We start from the raw sequence: 16,501 nt of genomic DNA, 5'->3' as shown, positions 1-16,501 counted from the left end.
GATATGGCATGCATATACTCATCTTCTTGGTTCTTGCTGGAAAAGAAATCATCATACATTATTAGCAGCTTCGCATTGAAGCATTTCAGCCAATTCTTTCTATCAAAGAGCTTCTTCATTTTTTTCCTTTTTGAAACTTAAATAATTCACCAGGTACTTGCTATTTCCGACCAGCACAAATACGATGTATGCTCACTAATGCTTAGGTGAATACGAAGAAATCATCTAGAGTCATTTTATCATTGGGAATTGAAGCTTGATCTGGCAAAATCTCTCTTCATTGACTATTAAGTCACGCCTTTGAGTGTTTTCTATCAGAGAGTTATGTTATAGATCTTGTCATTTGTTATGTCGTTCACTTCATTGCGGATGCAACAAACTGATAAAATTGATGAGTTAAGTTACATATACACTGATCTTAAATCTCTTTATACTATTAATGAATTTTAACCCGTAATAGCCAGTTAATTACGTACTATCTTTACTAAATTACTAAGTAATGCTTATCAAGAAATTTACCTATCATTACCTAATAAATTACCTGATAGTTCAAATAATAATAAACGAGGAAATGATCTCTTATAGTCACTGACAACAAATAAACTTTACACCATCAGAACATGTATAACTTAAACTCAATCGATAATATTGTACATGGGGCTGGTTGCACCTTTAAAGTAACCAGTGCTATGACAACTTCTTAAACCAGGCATTTGCACAATTCTCCCTAAATCAATTTAAATCAGGAGGAAAATGCCAACAAGTGCCAGCCATAGGCGCAATCAACTCTTGAAATTTAAGAGGTGAACAATTTGAAATATGAAACCAGAAATCCTAGAAAGTAAGCATAGGCAAATTCGGGACTTTTGATCCTAATAGAAAGATGAAAAATAGCGATTTGGTTTAATCACAGCAAATGCATATTAGTCAATATGGCAATGTCACGGTACTTATCGTGACATAGAACTTAAGGATCATAAATGCTTGTTAACAGGATAATACATACACACTACAGTAAACAAAACACAACAAAACAGTTCAATTCGCTTCGATTAAGTTGATGGTACACTGCATGCTAAGCATGAATGGACACACAATATTGGCCATTTGGAGCATTTTTCAGAGACGTGTTTCACTTCATGTACTTGTGAAGAAACTTCCTGTGAAAATCATTGCGGATAGTATCATTGATAAAGCGCTTGGTTGCCTTCATTTCACCACGAGCTTGGTTCTTAAAAACCACATCATCGTCCCACCTGACAATAGGAGAAGCATTTTGATTAGACAAAAGGAAAAACAAAAAAAGAAGCTACAAAATCTTGTAAAAGCCAGATCTTGTGGATAACCTTCTCTTCACACTGAAAGTTGTTGGCTGGTTGCTGTTTAACAGAGGGTTTCCTCTCAATAATTCTGCCTCCTTTGCTTTAAGCTCTTCTTCTTGCTCTTGCCTTTCCTGCCAAAATCACACAATTACAAAGCGAATAACAAGTCAGACTACATTGCATGACTGTTTGCCTTTTTACATGAATGTGAAATTGGTAGTTCCTCTTTATGATTAGATAAAATCCCATCACATAATGCCATATTTGGATGGCAGCAGGCAAAATTACAGAAATTTCACACGAAGACTCGTCCAAGAGAGAGCGCTCTCCATCCATATGATCTTAACCTCAATAATTGTAGTCTATAGAACAACGAAATTAATAGCTAAAGTTACAAGTAAATAAAGTATGGGCATCTAATTATACTTACTTTCCGAAGTTTCTCCTCTGCTTTTTCTTTCTTTATCTGTTCAAGTTCTGCCAAGAGAGCTTCTGTATCATCTTCGTCGTCGTCATCATCATCATCATCACTAATCTCAGGGAAAACAGATTAACAACTTATAAGTTCCTGACTCACAATTATTATAAAGTTTAACAGCAGATTCTACAAACAAGAGAAGAAATCACATTGAAAAAGCAATGGTACACATTTACTTAGCGCGTGACATTCTACCAGTTTAGTTATAGTACAAGAAAGATGAATAAACGATGTGCCTTTCCTGGGAATATTAATCCTTAAGTTGTAAATGGATAACAATCTATCTGTACAAATACAGGAGAAGTTACAAACCTCTCATCATCACTCTTGACATTCACATCAGCATCATCAGCATCAGCACTCCGTGGAACAATACGATCTTCAATCTCTCGTTTAGATCCTGCAACAACAATATCGTCAATTAATCGAGAAAGCTCATGAGAAACTTGTCTGCAATCCAAGACTAATCCAACAAATAACAGCAACTCACCTTCCAAAAAGAGTTGACTACCTTTCCTACGATCTCTGTCATCTACAATCGAATAACAATACAAAAATCAGGCATTGAGCAAAGTCAGCCTACAATTTAAAAGTCTGCGGGTAGGTATGTTTTCTCTCTCTCCCCCCCTCTTCTTCTTTTTTTTTTTTGGTTGTGGGGGGTAACAGGAGAGAGTGATGTCGAGACTTGATTACCATTATAACCCTTATCTTTAGAGAAATGCCTCCGCTCACGGTCCTCCAACTCATCCCGTAGGTTCCTCTTCTGCAACTCATCCTGGGTGTCTTGTCCTTCCTTTCTGTGCCATGCATGACAACAGTAAAAGACATTAACAACTTGGAATCAGCTTATAGATTAGAAAACAATTAATTAAGAGTTCATCTCAAGAACAACTAATTAAAAGTTATTCAGGCAATGAGAAACTCTAGAACTTGTAATAAGCATTCCAATTTCACATTCCAGGAAATTCATCAATCAATGTAGAAGTAATCTAAGTATTGACCATTCAAGCTGGTCCCAAAACAGACACATCATGTTATATCTTTTAGCTTTTAAATCTTTATCACAAACATCTTTTACTTTCAAATAAAAGTGGAACGATTTTAAATTGCACATGCCTTTCTTTGGAAATTTTAAGATGCAAATAGGTCCTTATCATACTTCTGAATCATAACGTTTCAAAAGACTCAAATGAAGAATACTCTCAACATTTTTCTGATACAGGAAGCACATGAAGAACGTTTTTACATTACAGTGTTGTCATCTATGAACAAATCTTGACTTGGCTTACTCTCATAGGTTGGTTAAGCAATATTTTTTATGACCGAGAAATCTGTCTGAGGCAAAATCCTTAGGACCAATTGCAGCCTCCGAAACTCAGTGATAATGGATCAGCTCGTCCACTGTTCTCAACTTAAATACCAGGCTTAGTTCGCATAGTGCAGGGCTCAACCTTTTCCACCTGAACTTCAACTGCGGCAAAGTTGGTTGAGCAATATTACCAGTCCCCAAATAGGCAACTACCTCAACTTCAAAGTGGTGTTGTTAGAGGTTTATTAGTTTTTTTTTTTTTTTTTTTTTTTTTTTTTGGGTTAACAAAAAAGATGGTTCATTAGCAGTTTCGCACCCAAGGTTGTGCCCTAGAGATTAATGAAGAAGATTGAGAACATGAGGTTTCAGGTTCAGTTCCCAGCGGAAAGAAAACACTAGGTGGTTATTCCATCTGCCCAAGCCTTGGTGGACAAATTTACCCGGTACTTGTATTGGTGGAAGGTAACAGGTACCTTATAGAATTAGTCAAGGTGCATGAAAGCTGGCCCGCATACCACGGCTATTAAAAAAAAGAGCGGGGTTGTTAAAGGCTCATTTAAAGAGCACTTCCGCCTTGAAACTCGCTAAAGATCAGTAATGAGCTTTGCCTATCTTAAGTGGCGCTTTAGTGTAGGTGTTAAGGTGCTAAAAGCGGGTGCACCTTCCCTGCTGGTTTTATCTTTAAGGGTTCAACAACATATGTAAACAAATTATAGCTTTGCCATTCTTTTGTACAAATAATTATCTTTTGTGTTTATAGTTCCATTTCTTGTATTCAGTGTTTTATAGTTCCATTTCTTGTATTTTTTGAAGTGCGGCGCCAATTAAAAAAAAAATTAAAATATTTAATTGCATATGTAAATAATCAAAATCTCACTAGCAATAACATATTAGCAAATATTTCAATTCCAAAAATTAAAATTCTTCTAGAACTAATGAGTCAATGACTCAATAATTCATAAGTGACAAGACAAGCAACACTTAAATAGTGCAATACTAAAAGTCCATTGAATTTGAACCTACTGTTTGTAGCTGTATAACAAAATTTAAACAATTATTGAACTTTTGGTCCAAACAGAGAAAAAAAAAAACAGAGGAAAAAACAGAGAGAAAAAAACAAGAGCAAACAACAGAGGAGAAAAAAACAGAGGGTAAAAAAACAGAGAAAAAACAGAAAAAGAAGAAGAGAATAGAAGAAGGGAAAAAAAAAAAACAGAGGTGGCCGGAAATAGGGCAGTTGTCGCCGGAAAAAAGAAGAAGAAAGAAGAAGAAGCAGAAGTCGAAAATAAGAAAGAAGAAGAACTGAAGAAAAAGAAGGAAGGAGAAAGAGACGTACCTAAACCTTGAAGGAGAAGAGAGGAGGAGGCAAACAAAAAACCCTAATTTTTATTTAAGTCCTCCACAGTTTTTTTTTTTTAGAAAGAGTTCTGCTCGCCTCGCCATAACTGGGCGCCTCGCCATGGCGCCATTAGCGCCTTTTCGCCTTTTGTCGAAGGCCTATAAAAGGCGATGGAGCCTCGCCGCCACGCCTCTCGCCAAAGGCGAGAAGGCGCTCGCCTTTAACAACACTGCTTGTATTACATTTCAATTTTTTATTTTTTCTTCATTGCCACTTTTCTTTGCTAAGGCCACTGTTTAATTGCGCTTTGGGCTTAAATCTCCAACAGACTTTTGACCACTAGAATAATAAGAGGAGTCAGTAGAAAATATCCAGTGCAACTGCCTCAAGGAGATTCTACTTCGAAAAAACACACAGACTGCAATTGAATTTTGGATACATCCATGACCCCTACCCCAACCCCCAAAATAATAAATAAATACTCCAACCCACTTCATCGGGTGGTCATAACTAATTTACTTTGTTGGGGCGTGGATAAGATATATGTAACACAGAATAACAGATCAAAGTTAAGTCTTAGCCCAAATTTCTGACAAGTTCCCAAATATTTCTGCTAATAATTTTAGAATCCTACTGGCTATGGAACATGTTAAACAAAATCACTTGATAAAGAACTGTGAAAACGTGAAATCACATAGTTATCCCTGTATCTCAGTTATAGATACATCATCATAGGAACATCAATTTGATTTTAACAACTTTAATTTTATCATGATTTTAACCAATTTATTATCACATTCATTTGTTCTATCGTCCAACAGCACCAAATCATACCCAATGAAATGACTTCGGAAAACTATATTACTAATTCAATGAACTTCCACAAGCCCATATCTCCTATACTCGGTAAGACATCACCTACTGTTAAAGTCTCTTCATGCCCATTGGAAAATATATGGTACAAAAGCTCCTTAAAAGTCGAACAAACTTGAAAATAAAAGGACAGGACAGGGACAAGAATACTAACCTGGGCTTTAATGTTGTATGAGCTGCAATGTCTCTTGAAGAATATTTTTGAGATGGACCAAATATCCGAGTTCCACCTTGTTCGTTGCCACCTTTAGCAGGTGCCCAAGTAGGTCTAGCTGCCGTCGTCATATCTTCTAGCTCTCCAAGACAAAATCTATCCAAAAAAATGTAATTTTCATCAGAAACCCAAATTGGAATCAATAGGCCCAAATAGTACCAAACGGGTAGAGATGACTCATAGTGCTGACTACTGATCCAACTAATGCGAGACTAACTCACTCATTGTTGATAATAACAGTAAAAGTAAATTCATCAACTAAAATTGGAACTACATGGGGTCAAATAGCCTGGATTTGTTACAGAGTATTCATATAGACAACCCCAACTAATTCAGGATTGGTGATGATGATGATGAAACTCAAAACCCAAACTGGAATGGAAGTGGGTACAACTAGAACCGTTGATCCTAAACTGTTTTCGATTGAGGTAGAGTTGATGATCATCGTCACAATAATAACAAAAACAACACCAACAACAACACTAATAAACTCCGCAACCTGAATCAAAATCTACTACTTCTTCTTCTTCTTCTTTTTTTTTTTTTTTTTTTTTTTTTGAGAAGTGTTAAAGATGAATCGAATTATTCTTTCCTTGGTGCAGGCAGCTTAATACGGGTGGTAAAAGCGAAAACAAATGTGACACGAAGGAAACCGCCATATGAGTATGGATTAAGCTAGGGTAAAAGAAGCAAAAAATAAAATAAAAAATACCATACTTATATACACACAAAAACATCTACTGAAACCCTAGAAAAAACAACATAGTTGCAGCAATGGAAACACAGATGAACCCTATAATAGTTCACAAAGGGGAAATTGAAGTGAAAATACAAACAAACAAAATATAATTGAGTTGATGATAATCATCACAACAATAACAAGGACTACTACAACAACAACAACAACACCACTACTAATTATTAATAATAATAAACTTGGGACCCTGAATAGAAATCTTCTTTAGTGCAGGCAGCTCAAAATCGGTGGTAAAAGCGAAAACAAACGTGAAACGAACGAAGCCACCATAGAAATCTAAGAATTAAGCTAATACAATACGTAGAATCACAAAAACATGAACTGAAACCCTAGAAAAACAAGATCGTAGCAGCAATGGAAACACTGATGAACCCTATAATAGTTCACATGGAAAATTGAAGTTAAACAGAACAGTAGGATTCATGTCGTTGATCTTAAAAAGTTGTAGATTTGATGATGACCATCACTATAACAACAAAAAACAACAATAAAAGTACAAACAAACTCATAAACCTAAATCAAAATCTTATTTCTTTAGTGCAGGCAACTCAATATTCATGGTAAAATCGAAAATAAACATGAAACGAAGGAAACCATACGTATAAACACACAAACATGTACTGAAACCCTAGAAAAACAACACCGTTCCAGCAATTTAAACGCTAATGAATCCTATAATAGTTCAAAGTGGAAATCGAAGTAAAAACACAAAAAATTAAATCAAAATTACCTAATGTCGTGATCATCATCATGATAAAAACAAAAACAACAACAATACTAATAAACTCAACAAAAAAAAAAAAAAAAAAAAAAAACGAGTCAAAATCTTATTTCTATAGTCCAGGCAGCTCAATATCGGTGGTAAAATCGAAAATAAACATGAAACGAAGGAAACCATACATATAAACACACAAACATGTACTGAAACCCTAGAAAAACAACATCGTTCCAGCAATTTAAACTCCAATAAACTCTATAATAACAGTTTAAAGGGGAAAAAAAAACACAAAAAATTAAATCAAAATTACCTAATGTCATATATAAACAATAACAACAAAAACAACAACCAAAAAAAAAAACTGAATAAAAATCTAATTCTATAGTCCAGGCAGCTCGATATCGGTGGTAGAAAAAAACAAACATTGAAACTTGCATATAAACACACAAAAATTTAAACCTAGAAAAAACAACATCGTTCCAGCTATTTAAACACTAATAAACCCTATAATAACAGTTTAGAGGGGAAATCGAAGTAAAAACACAAAAAATTAAATCAAAATTACCTAATGTCATGATCACCATCACTATAACAACAACAATACTAATAAACTCAACCAAAAAAAAAAAAAAAAAAAAACTGAATCAAAATCTTATTTCTATAGTCCAGGCAGCTCAATATTGGTAGTAAAATCGAAAATAAACTAGTGTAAAAAGAAGCAAATAAGTATAATTCATATATAAACATAAACATGTATCTAAACCCTAGAAAAAACAACATTGTTGCAGCGATTTAGTCACTAATAAACCCTATAATAACAGTTCATAACGGAAATTGAAGTAAAATTACAAGAGCAAATCAAATTACCTAACGTTAAACGAGGAACAATGGTAGAATCAGAGAGAAAAAAAAAAACTGAATCAAAATCTTATTTCTATAGTCCAGGCAGCTCAATATTGAGTAGTAAAATCGAAAATAACCTTTCAAAAGACAAATAAATATTTCATATCTCATTCTCTTATTACATATTTGCAACATTGTTTTTTAATCACTAATAAACCCTTAATAACAGTTCATAAGGGCTTGAAGTAAAATTGAAAATCAAATTACTAGAATCATTTTTTGGCATTCTTGAGAGAGAAGAATTTATGGAGTGGTTTTTAATGGACTTTATTTGTCCTTGATTTACAAATTAATTGGCTTTTTTGGGCTTTTGATATGGGCTTGGGCTGCTTGCAAATCTAGAATCAGATAGCTAAAAATACTAAAATTCTAGATTTGAACCCTACTCAAGCATAAAAATAAAAAGTTTTTAATTTTGTCCTTCAAATTAGTCGCCTTTAAGTTTTGTCCTTCGCTTGAAAAGATAGCTGAAAATACTAAAATTCTAGATTTGAACCTGCCTTAAGTAAACATAAAAATAATTTAGAAAAAGCTTTAAAAATCATTGGCTTATGCAATATCTATGTCTTAACGCAAAAAGATTTAATAAAAGACAAACAAATTCACTAAATGGATTTGAGCGTAAATGGCTTTTTCTTATTACAAGTCTTGTGATATATAATCTACATCGAATCCATGAACATCTTTGAGTTATGTCTTTTAAGTCAACATATATGTATAAGGCATCTTTATGCCATCATCATTATAAAAAATAAAAATAAATAAAAAACCTTAAAGTAGGTAGTCTTACGTAGCATTCATTGTATTATTCTTTCACAATTGATGGCTAACTTAAAAATGAAATGGATACATAATTGACTGGTTGATTCGATTCGATTCAACAAATACTATTATGTACTTACTACATCAAAAAAGTAGGCTGCTGACAAATTACAAGTACACTCTCCAACTTTTCAACCAAATACAACTCTCTTTTTCTTCTATATATGAACAACAACAACAACAACAATATTGCATTCCAAAAACACAACAATTATCCTTTTTCTCAAGAACTAAGGAACAATTCATTTGTGAAACAAAAATGAGTGATTTGAAGTCGAAGTTTTTGGAGGTTTATGCAGTATTAAAATCTGAGCTTCTTAATGATCCTGATTTTGAGTTTACTGATGATGCTCGTCAATGGGTTGAACAGGTAATTTTTTTTTTTTTTTTTGTGATTTTCCCATTTTGATATTTAGTTTTTAAAATGACCCATACAGATAAAATGGGTCATTAAAGATTCATATAGTGCATATTGATGTGGTTTCTTTTCACCCGAAAACTCTCCGCAAAAAATTACATTGTATATTAAAGGGTAGATATTCTGTGTTTATGTATGTATATTAACTTTTGAAATGCAAAAGTTTAGCTCAAGAGGTCTAGGGTGTTCAAAATTGTCACTCCTTCTTGGGAATGGACAATATTATTTTTTGTATTTAGCTTTTGTTATTTTTTTGCGAACCCCTTAGTGAAAATCCTGGATCCGTCACCGTTTTTTTATACTAAAATCATGTTTTAATATGGTTCATACAGTTTTAATTTTTTTTTTCTTTTTTGCTTTTCTCATTTTGATATTTAGTTTTTAAAATGACCCAGATAGATAAAATGGGCATAAAAGATTCATATATTGGATTAGAAATTGATATAAAAGATTCAATAGTTTTGGGAGCTCTTTAGGTGCATTTGATGTTTTTTTTCTGTTTCTTATTTTCCTATTTTGATATTTAGTTTTTAAAATGTCCCAGATAGAAAAATGGGCCAAAGATTCATATAGTTTTGGGGTTGAGGTGTAGTTGATTGATTGAACTGTGTAGGTGCATTTTGATGTGGTTTCTTTGTATTGAAATCATGCTTTAATATGGTTATATGAGTATTTTTTAAAATGACCCGTGTAGATGAAATGGTTCGTAAAAGATTCATATAGTGGATTAGAAATTGATTCAAAAGATTCATACAGTTTTGGGATACAAAACTTGATTGATTGAACTGTTTAAGTGCATTTTGATGTGGTTCTCTTATACTACTGAGGTTATGCTTTTGATATGGTTATTAAGAAAGGAAATCAGAGTTATTTTATGCTTCATTCTTATGGGAGAATCTTTTTTTTTTTTTTTTGTAAGAATTTCCTTCTTTAACATAATGGTTTGATTTTTATCATTTATTCATGTTGTTGATGTGGTGGGATGAGGACTTGCTCTCTGGTCCTAGGCAATCCTCACTTTATGAGCTAGCTTTTGTTCACCAGTTAGGCCCAACGTTCATTTTATTATCATAGTATATCAATATTCTTTCTTTATCAGATGTTAGGCCTCCAGATTATATTGTTCACACTCCAGTTGGTAGGCCTAGGTGTGCGGAGGACTTGGTCTCTTTATATGGTCTTTAGTAATCCTCAACTTATGAGTGAGTTAGCTTTTGGGGTTGAGTTAGGTCTAGAGTTCATTTTCTTATCATCCCAGTCCTGTTATCCAAAAGGTTTTTAGTGTGGTATTGGATCCAAAATATAAAAGATGGTCAGCTGGTGATTCTTGGCATGTTATCATATTATGAGTGATATGCTAGTCTTATATGGAAAGGTATACTTAGTTTGTGATTGAACTGATTAACATGAGGTAAAATAAAGGCTTATTCTTTCGTTTATGCAAGAATTAGTTATGCAGTGATTAGTTATTTCAACTTTTATCTATATAAAATAATACATAAATTTCTCATAACTTATATATGTATTAGTTATGCATATTTCCAAATTGCAAAACCGATATTAACTACCAAACATAATATGTATATGCATAATTCACCTCAAAACCGACTACCAAACAACCCAAAAATCTTTTACTATCACTCTCTCTATATATACCACATACTACTTTAAAACAAACATTAACATCGACCCATTTGTCACCACTTTCAACTCTCTCAGGGAGTAAAGTAGATGAATGGACCTTTCATTATTTGACAGTACTTGAACTAAGTCCTATTTTCCATCAAAAAGAGTTGGCCTTGTAATTCTAGCTTGGGGGGGCAAAAGATAAACCTTATCTGTGATCAACTGAACAAAGAAATGAGCACACAAGGATGTTTCCATTGCATCAGAAGGAAACTATTCTCGACTATCTTTTTTTATGAAGTTAGTTGTTTCGTTACTGGCATCAAGAAAATGCAATGTATACAAAATATGTATCGTTAGCTCCATTAAATATGTCTATGCTAGAACAGAGAGCTAGCAAAGTCCCTAGGGACAGAGAGAGAATAAGCTAATCTTGTTAAATTGGTAGCTCTAGATGACCAAAACAAAAAAAAACTAATCTGTGTGCTAACAAAATTCAGCAGAGGGAAAGGGAGCTAACATAATTCAGAAAACTACTTTATTAACTATCATGAAAGGCAGTTGATATTGGACTGATAATGGAATATAAACTGAAAAGGGATTAGTTTTACACCCCTCTACCATATGCTCCAAATGTCCACTGAAGAAGATGCTTGTTAAGTAGAAATTTTGATGTTATAAAAGGATAGCCAATTTATTTCATATACACCAACTGGAATCCAAGATCTCATTAATTGAGAGTGTGTGCAGTTTTACTGGGTGTTTATGCTTTTCCGGGGGAGGAAGTGGAGAATGCTTGCAGATCTGTTCTTTGTTTTTACAAAGATATAAATAGAGAATTAGTTAATATCTTTGTGACAGAGGCGAATCTATGATTTGATTTAGCGTAAGTGGGTCCCAAATGTGTTTTATCTCCTGATGCTTCATGCAACATAAACTAGCTGCTTTTTGAATGTCAGTTTATTACTTTTGATATGACAAATTTCTAACTTCATTACATTTTGAGTAATTTTGATATAACAAGTTTCTACCTTCATTACAGCCAGAGGCCAACTTCTGTTAATTTTTGCTTTTTCCCGAGTTATTGAATTTTCTTTACAGCCAATGTCCAATGTCTCACTTTGTCCTCGTCTTACACATCTAATATATACTTTTTCGTGATTGTTTCAGATGTTGGACTACAATGTACCTGGAGGTTGGAATGAAGTTCTACTTCTAGCAATTCTGAAAGTTTCTACTGCTTTCGTAGTTTTTCGTAGCTAGAGGGTTTATTCTAAGTACTGCATACTCTGTGTACAGGAAAACTGAATCGGGGGCTCTCTGTTATAGATAGTTACAGTTTGTTGAAAGAGGGGAAAGAACTAACCAGTGATGAAATCTTTCAAGCGTCTTCCCTTGGCTGGTGCATTGAATGGGTATGCAACATAACACCTGAGCCTGATTTCTAACCCCCAATAAACATTTGCTATTTTTCTAATTCTTCTGAGTGTATGGTTGGTGGGAATGTATCCTGCAGCTTCAAGCATATTTCCTTGTTCTTGATGATATAATGGATGGCTCTCATACACGCCGAGGTCAACCATGCTGGTTCAGATTACCCAAGGTGTGTGTGTTATGCTAAAAGACTACTCCCTCCACCCCCATTTATGTGACACTTTTTCCTTTTTAGTCAGTCCCAAAAAGAATGACATATTCCTATTATTTAGTAACAATTTTACTATAAACTTCCAATTATACCCTTACTGAAATGATTTACAGTCACACAAATATCTATGGCTTGTTCTAGACCACAAGTTTCAAAATTCCTTTTTCATTCTTAAACTTCGTGGTCAAACACCTTCACATAAATTGGGATGGAGGGAGTACTATTTTGCTCTTTGAAGTGTTGGGCAGTTATATCTACACAGTGATTTGATTGTGCGAGTGATTATTGTTTTAATATTTCTTGCAGGTAGGCATGATTGCTGCTAATGATGGCATACTTCTTCGCAACCACATCCCAAGAATTCTGAAGAACCACTTCAAAGGAAAGCCTTATTATGTTGATCTTCTTGAATTATTTAATGAGGTGGGACTTTTTACGCGCAAGGAGGCCTTTGCATTTAGCTTTTTATAATGCTGAACTTTTTTTTCTCTTTGGCTTTGGCAACATGTTTTTATAGGTGGAATTCCAAACTGCCTCTGGACAAATGATAGATTTAATTACCACACTTGTTGGAGAGAAAGATTTATCAAAATACTCATTGTCTATGTAAGGAGACTTCATTAAGAGTCTTTTACATTTTGCTTCTTTCAGTATTATTTGCTTTATTTAACTCATTCTTGATGTGATTTCATGCAGTCATCGGCAGATTGTCCAATATAAAACTGCTTATTATTCATTTTATCTCCCAGTGAGTATGATGTTCCTTCTTCAATTGAATTAACAGCTTGTTAGTCGCTATTCTATTATGAGAATATCTTCACGTCTATTTCTTTTTCTGAACATTTGCTTTGTGTGGAAGACATCCCTTTTTTAACTTGAGGGTGATATTCAAAAACAATCTCAAATTTCTAAATCATCTAGAAGTAAATTAGCCATTTGCAGCTTTCAGAAAAAAAATATTACCAAGTTTTTATTTGTATTTCCATCTGAGCTAACTGTGCTCTTTTCCCTTTTATTTATTTTTAATGTTTTTGTTGTTTTCTTTTTCTAGATTCTAAATTATAACCATGACTTCAATAGTTCTAAGTGCATGCTTAGTTTGTGGTTGATCTTCTTGTTCCTCTTAATGAACCCTCTGTCCAGATTAATAGGAATTACCTCGAGATTGATGTGCATTTGATTTATGGTATATACAAATTACTTAATCAATATTTTCAGGTGGCATGTGCACTTCTTATGGCTGGAGGGAGTCTTGACAATCATGTCAATGTGAAGAACATACTTATCGAAATGGGAATATATTTCCAAGTTCAGGTGAGAGTTATGATTAACCCTGGTGCATCCATTCACGTTCTATCTTCTGAATAGATACCATGAGTTATATGTGATAGCATTTCCACAACTCACAAACCGATTCTTTGCATAATGTATAAACTTTTAAGAGAGGTTTGGTTTCTGTTTTGGTTTAGTTGTTGGAAGAATTAGTTTCATAAATATGGTTGGAAAACATTTTTGTTGGATTAGGTTTTGGATGTATTTGAATTTGGTTGAATTCCAATAAGAAATGTTAGATTACATCTGCAAGAGTGCTTGATTTCACGCTTCTGAAGGTAGGAATGAGAGGTTAACGGTCATATCTCAATAATCCACTTTAGAATTGGTTGCCTGAGAGGAAACGCCAATAGATTGTAGTAGTCGAAATGTGTGTGACTTGTGATAAAAAATATGAAGTACTAAAACATCTATCTATTGAAGCATATTTGCTTCTTTTGTAACCCAAACTGGTTTGGAAGACTGAGTTTGAGTTTGGTTCTGTTATTGAAAATGTAGAAAACTTTCTTTGCGAAACCTGATTTAGTTTTCTGAAAAGAAAAGAAAAACAAAGTTGATTTTTATTTTAAAAATACAAAACATTTGAAACCGAACTGATCATTTATCTGTACACGATGTGCACATAAAAATTGACGAAAAGAAATATAGTAGAATAATAATTCTTATTGTTAGCATTTGTTTTTAGAGTTAAAAGTTGCTATTCTCAATTTTTTTTTTTTTTTGATGACATGGGAACCCGCAGCCGCTACCCTTCGGGTGCGCATAGGGTAAACCCAGCTTCTATGCAATAGCTCGCAAACTACACAAAAGAGGTAACCCGCACTAGGCAAGCCCGGTGTGACGAGCTCGACCCAGAAGGCAAATCCCCTACTGTCGTAGGCAGGGGGTTTCGAACCTGAGACCTCCATTATGAAAGCCCCATGCTTAATCAACTGAGCCACCCTTGCGGGTTAAGTTGCTATTCTCAATTTTTGCACATGATATCCCTGTACTTGTACAATATGTTAAGAAACTTCCTATACTTGTAAAAGAACTGTTTCAGAGGTTTGAAATTCACTCTCCTTCAATCATAGTCTGAATGTTCTGAGACGCCTTGCGGACACGCTAAAGACTCGTGTGTCATATGGTCAAAGAATAAAACAGTATTTTTTTTATGGATGTGGCCAACAACCATGTGTCTTACAAGTTACGTGATAGCCTATCTGAAATGTCCTTCGAGTTTTGTTTGTTTCCCAAAATACTTAAGATCCCATCTGCAGATATGTTTTCATGTTACAAATTCTGACCGAAAGCCTTGGTAATTTATAGGATGATTACCTGGACTGCTTTGCTGATCCAGAGGTGCTGGGAAAGGTAAGTTTAATAAGAATGCTAACACTACAAAATCCGGAAGATTAATCACATAGCTCATTTAACTTGAAAAAGTAGAGATTTTATAACGATCTGTCTCGCTATCAGATAGGCACAGATATTCAAGATTTCAAGTGCTCATGGTTGGTAGTGAAAGCCTTAGAACAATGCAATGAGGAGCAAAAGAAGTTATTACATGTGAGCCCAAAAAAATCGCCGTCCCTTGTTTACATTCTCTGCAGCTACTAGTATGACGAAATGCTTAAATATAAGAACTTTGTTTGCAGGAGAACTATGGAAAAGATGATCCTGCTTGTGTTGCTAAAGTTAAAGCACTTTACAATGATCTCAAACTTGAGGTTCTCCTATTTCCTTTGTTTCCTTTATCTTTTCTCTTTGATAAGTAATCATGAAGTTCTATTCGTATTCTTTTCTTAGTAAAAAGTCATCTCCAATATGGTACTTTGGCCAGGAGCGGGTCCAACATTTAAACTTGATGGATCAACCTTTAGAATTCTTAGCACTGGACTTCTTGTACTTTTGACATTGTGGGTTCGGAATGTTACATCTGTTAAAATTTAGTCAGTTTTTGCTTATATATCCATGTTCCATGTCGAAAATACTGTGTTCGGTTGGACTCGTAGCTAATAAGTTAGATAAGCCACTGACTTTGGCCTTTGCATTTTGGGGAATTTGTAGGATGTGTACCTGGAATATGAGAAGAAGACATATGAAAAGCTTATCAACTCTATTGAAGCTCAGCCAAGCAGAGCAGTGCAAGCAGTTCTAAAGTCATTCTTGGCAAAGATATATAAGAGGCAGAAGTAGGAGATGAATTAGTTAGTTTCAATATTTAAAGTTTTAGGATTATTTGTGGTTCTTTTTTTCCATTTTCCGCCCGATGCTCGGTACCCGCTTTGGGTCCCAATCGATCCGGATTCACATCGGGTAGTCCCACTTTATGGGAAAGCGCTTCCTAGCAAAGACGACTCTGCTCGAACCTGAAATTTCTAGTTAAGGATGGAGTAATACCACTCTACCACAACCTTTGGTGGTAATTATTTGTCCTCCTTCCAATGAAGAAAACATGTCTGTATTTCATGGATTGTTCTCTACTTTATTGTATTGGCTTATTTTTACATGCTGATGATGATTGGTATTTTCCAAACCTGGAAGCTATATTGTTTCATTTATTCAATGTCAAGTAAACAGTTGCTAATTAGTGTGATCAAACGACCAGATTGATCTTGGATTAAATCGTATAACATTACCTTTGGTCCATTTCAAATGTCGTTTAAGGTTTTAGCATACCCATTGAAAAAATTATTTAGTAGCATAAATCATGAGGAATATTTAACTAATTACCTTTTTGTCTCTCCCCAAAATGAATAATAA

At 34.1% G+C, this 16,501-nt stretch overlaps 2 protein-coding genes across 2 annotated transcripts; one reads left to right on the top strand and one right to left on the bottom strand.

The window, feature by feature from the left end:
- Nucleotides 1-878: 878 nt before the first annotated feature.
- On the bottom strand, nucleotides 879-7,917 carry LOC132053161 (uncharacterized). Its single transcript, XM_059445047.1, has 8 exons — nucleotides 7,878-7,917; nucleotides 5,476-5,631; nucleotides 2,494-2,597; nucleotides 2,291-2,332; nucleotides 2,113-2,200; nucleotides 1,753-1,852; nucleotides 1,347-1,453; nucleotides 879-1,256 (listed from the first exon to the last, which is right to left on the bottom strand). Exons 2-8 carry the CDS (start codon nucleotides 5,604-5,606, stop codon nucleotides 1,133-1,135), a joined length of 696 nt encoding a protein of 231 aa, XP_059301030.1. The 5' UTR covers nucleotides 5,607-5,631; nucleotides 7,878-7,917; the 3' UTR covers nucleotides 879-1,132.
- A 786-nt stretch (nucleotides 7,918-8,703) lies between these two features.
- On the top strand, nucleotides 8,704-16,253 carry LOC132053163 (farnesyl pyrophosphate synthase-like). The gene is made up of 12 exons (XM_059445051.1): nucleotides 8,704-9,105; nucleotides 11,950-11,974; nucleotides 12,079-12,194; nucleotides 12,296-12,382; nucleotides 12,731-12,847; nucleotides 12,942-13,030; nucleotides 13,121-13,172; nucleotides 13,643-13,738; nucleotides 15,065-15,109; nucleotides 15,215-15,304; nucleotides 15,394-15,465; nucleotides 15,806-16,253. The coding sequence occupies exons 1-12, from the start codon at nucleotides 8,806-8,808 to the stop codon at nucleotides 15,932-15,934; spliced, it is 1,218 nt and encodes a 405-aa protein (XP_059301034.1). The 5' UTR covers nucleotides 8,704-8,805; the 3' UTR covers nucleotides 15,935-16,253.
- Nucleotides 16,254-16,501: the final 248 nt, after the last annotated feature.

This window comes from Lycium ferocissimum, chromosome 4 (genome assembly GCF_029784015.1).
Source record: "Lycium ferocissimum isolate CSIRO_LF1 chromosome 4, AGI_CSIRO_Lferr_CH_V1, whole genome shotgun sequence".
Lineage (NCBI taxonomy): Eukaryota > Viridiplantae > Streptophyta > Magnoliopsida > Solanales > Solanaceae > Lycium > Lycium ferocissimum.
The sequence above is the reverse complement of the archived record's forward strand: the minus strand, read 5'-3'. Positions and strand labels throughout refer to the sequence as shown.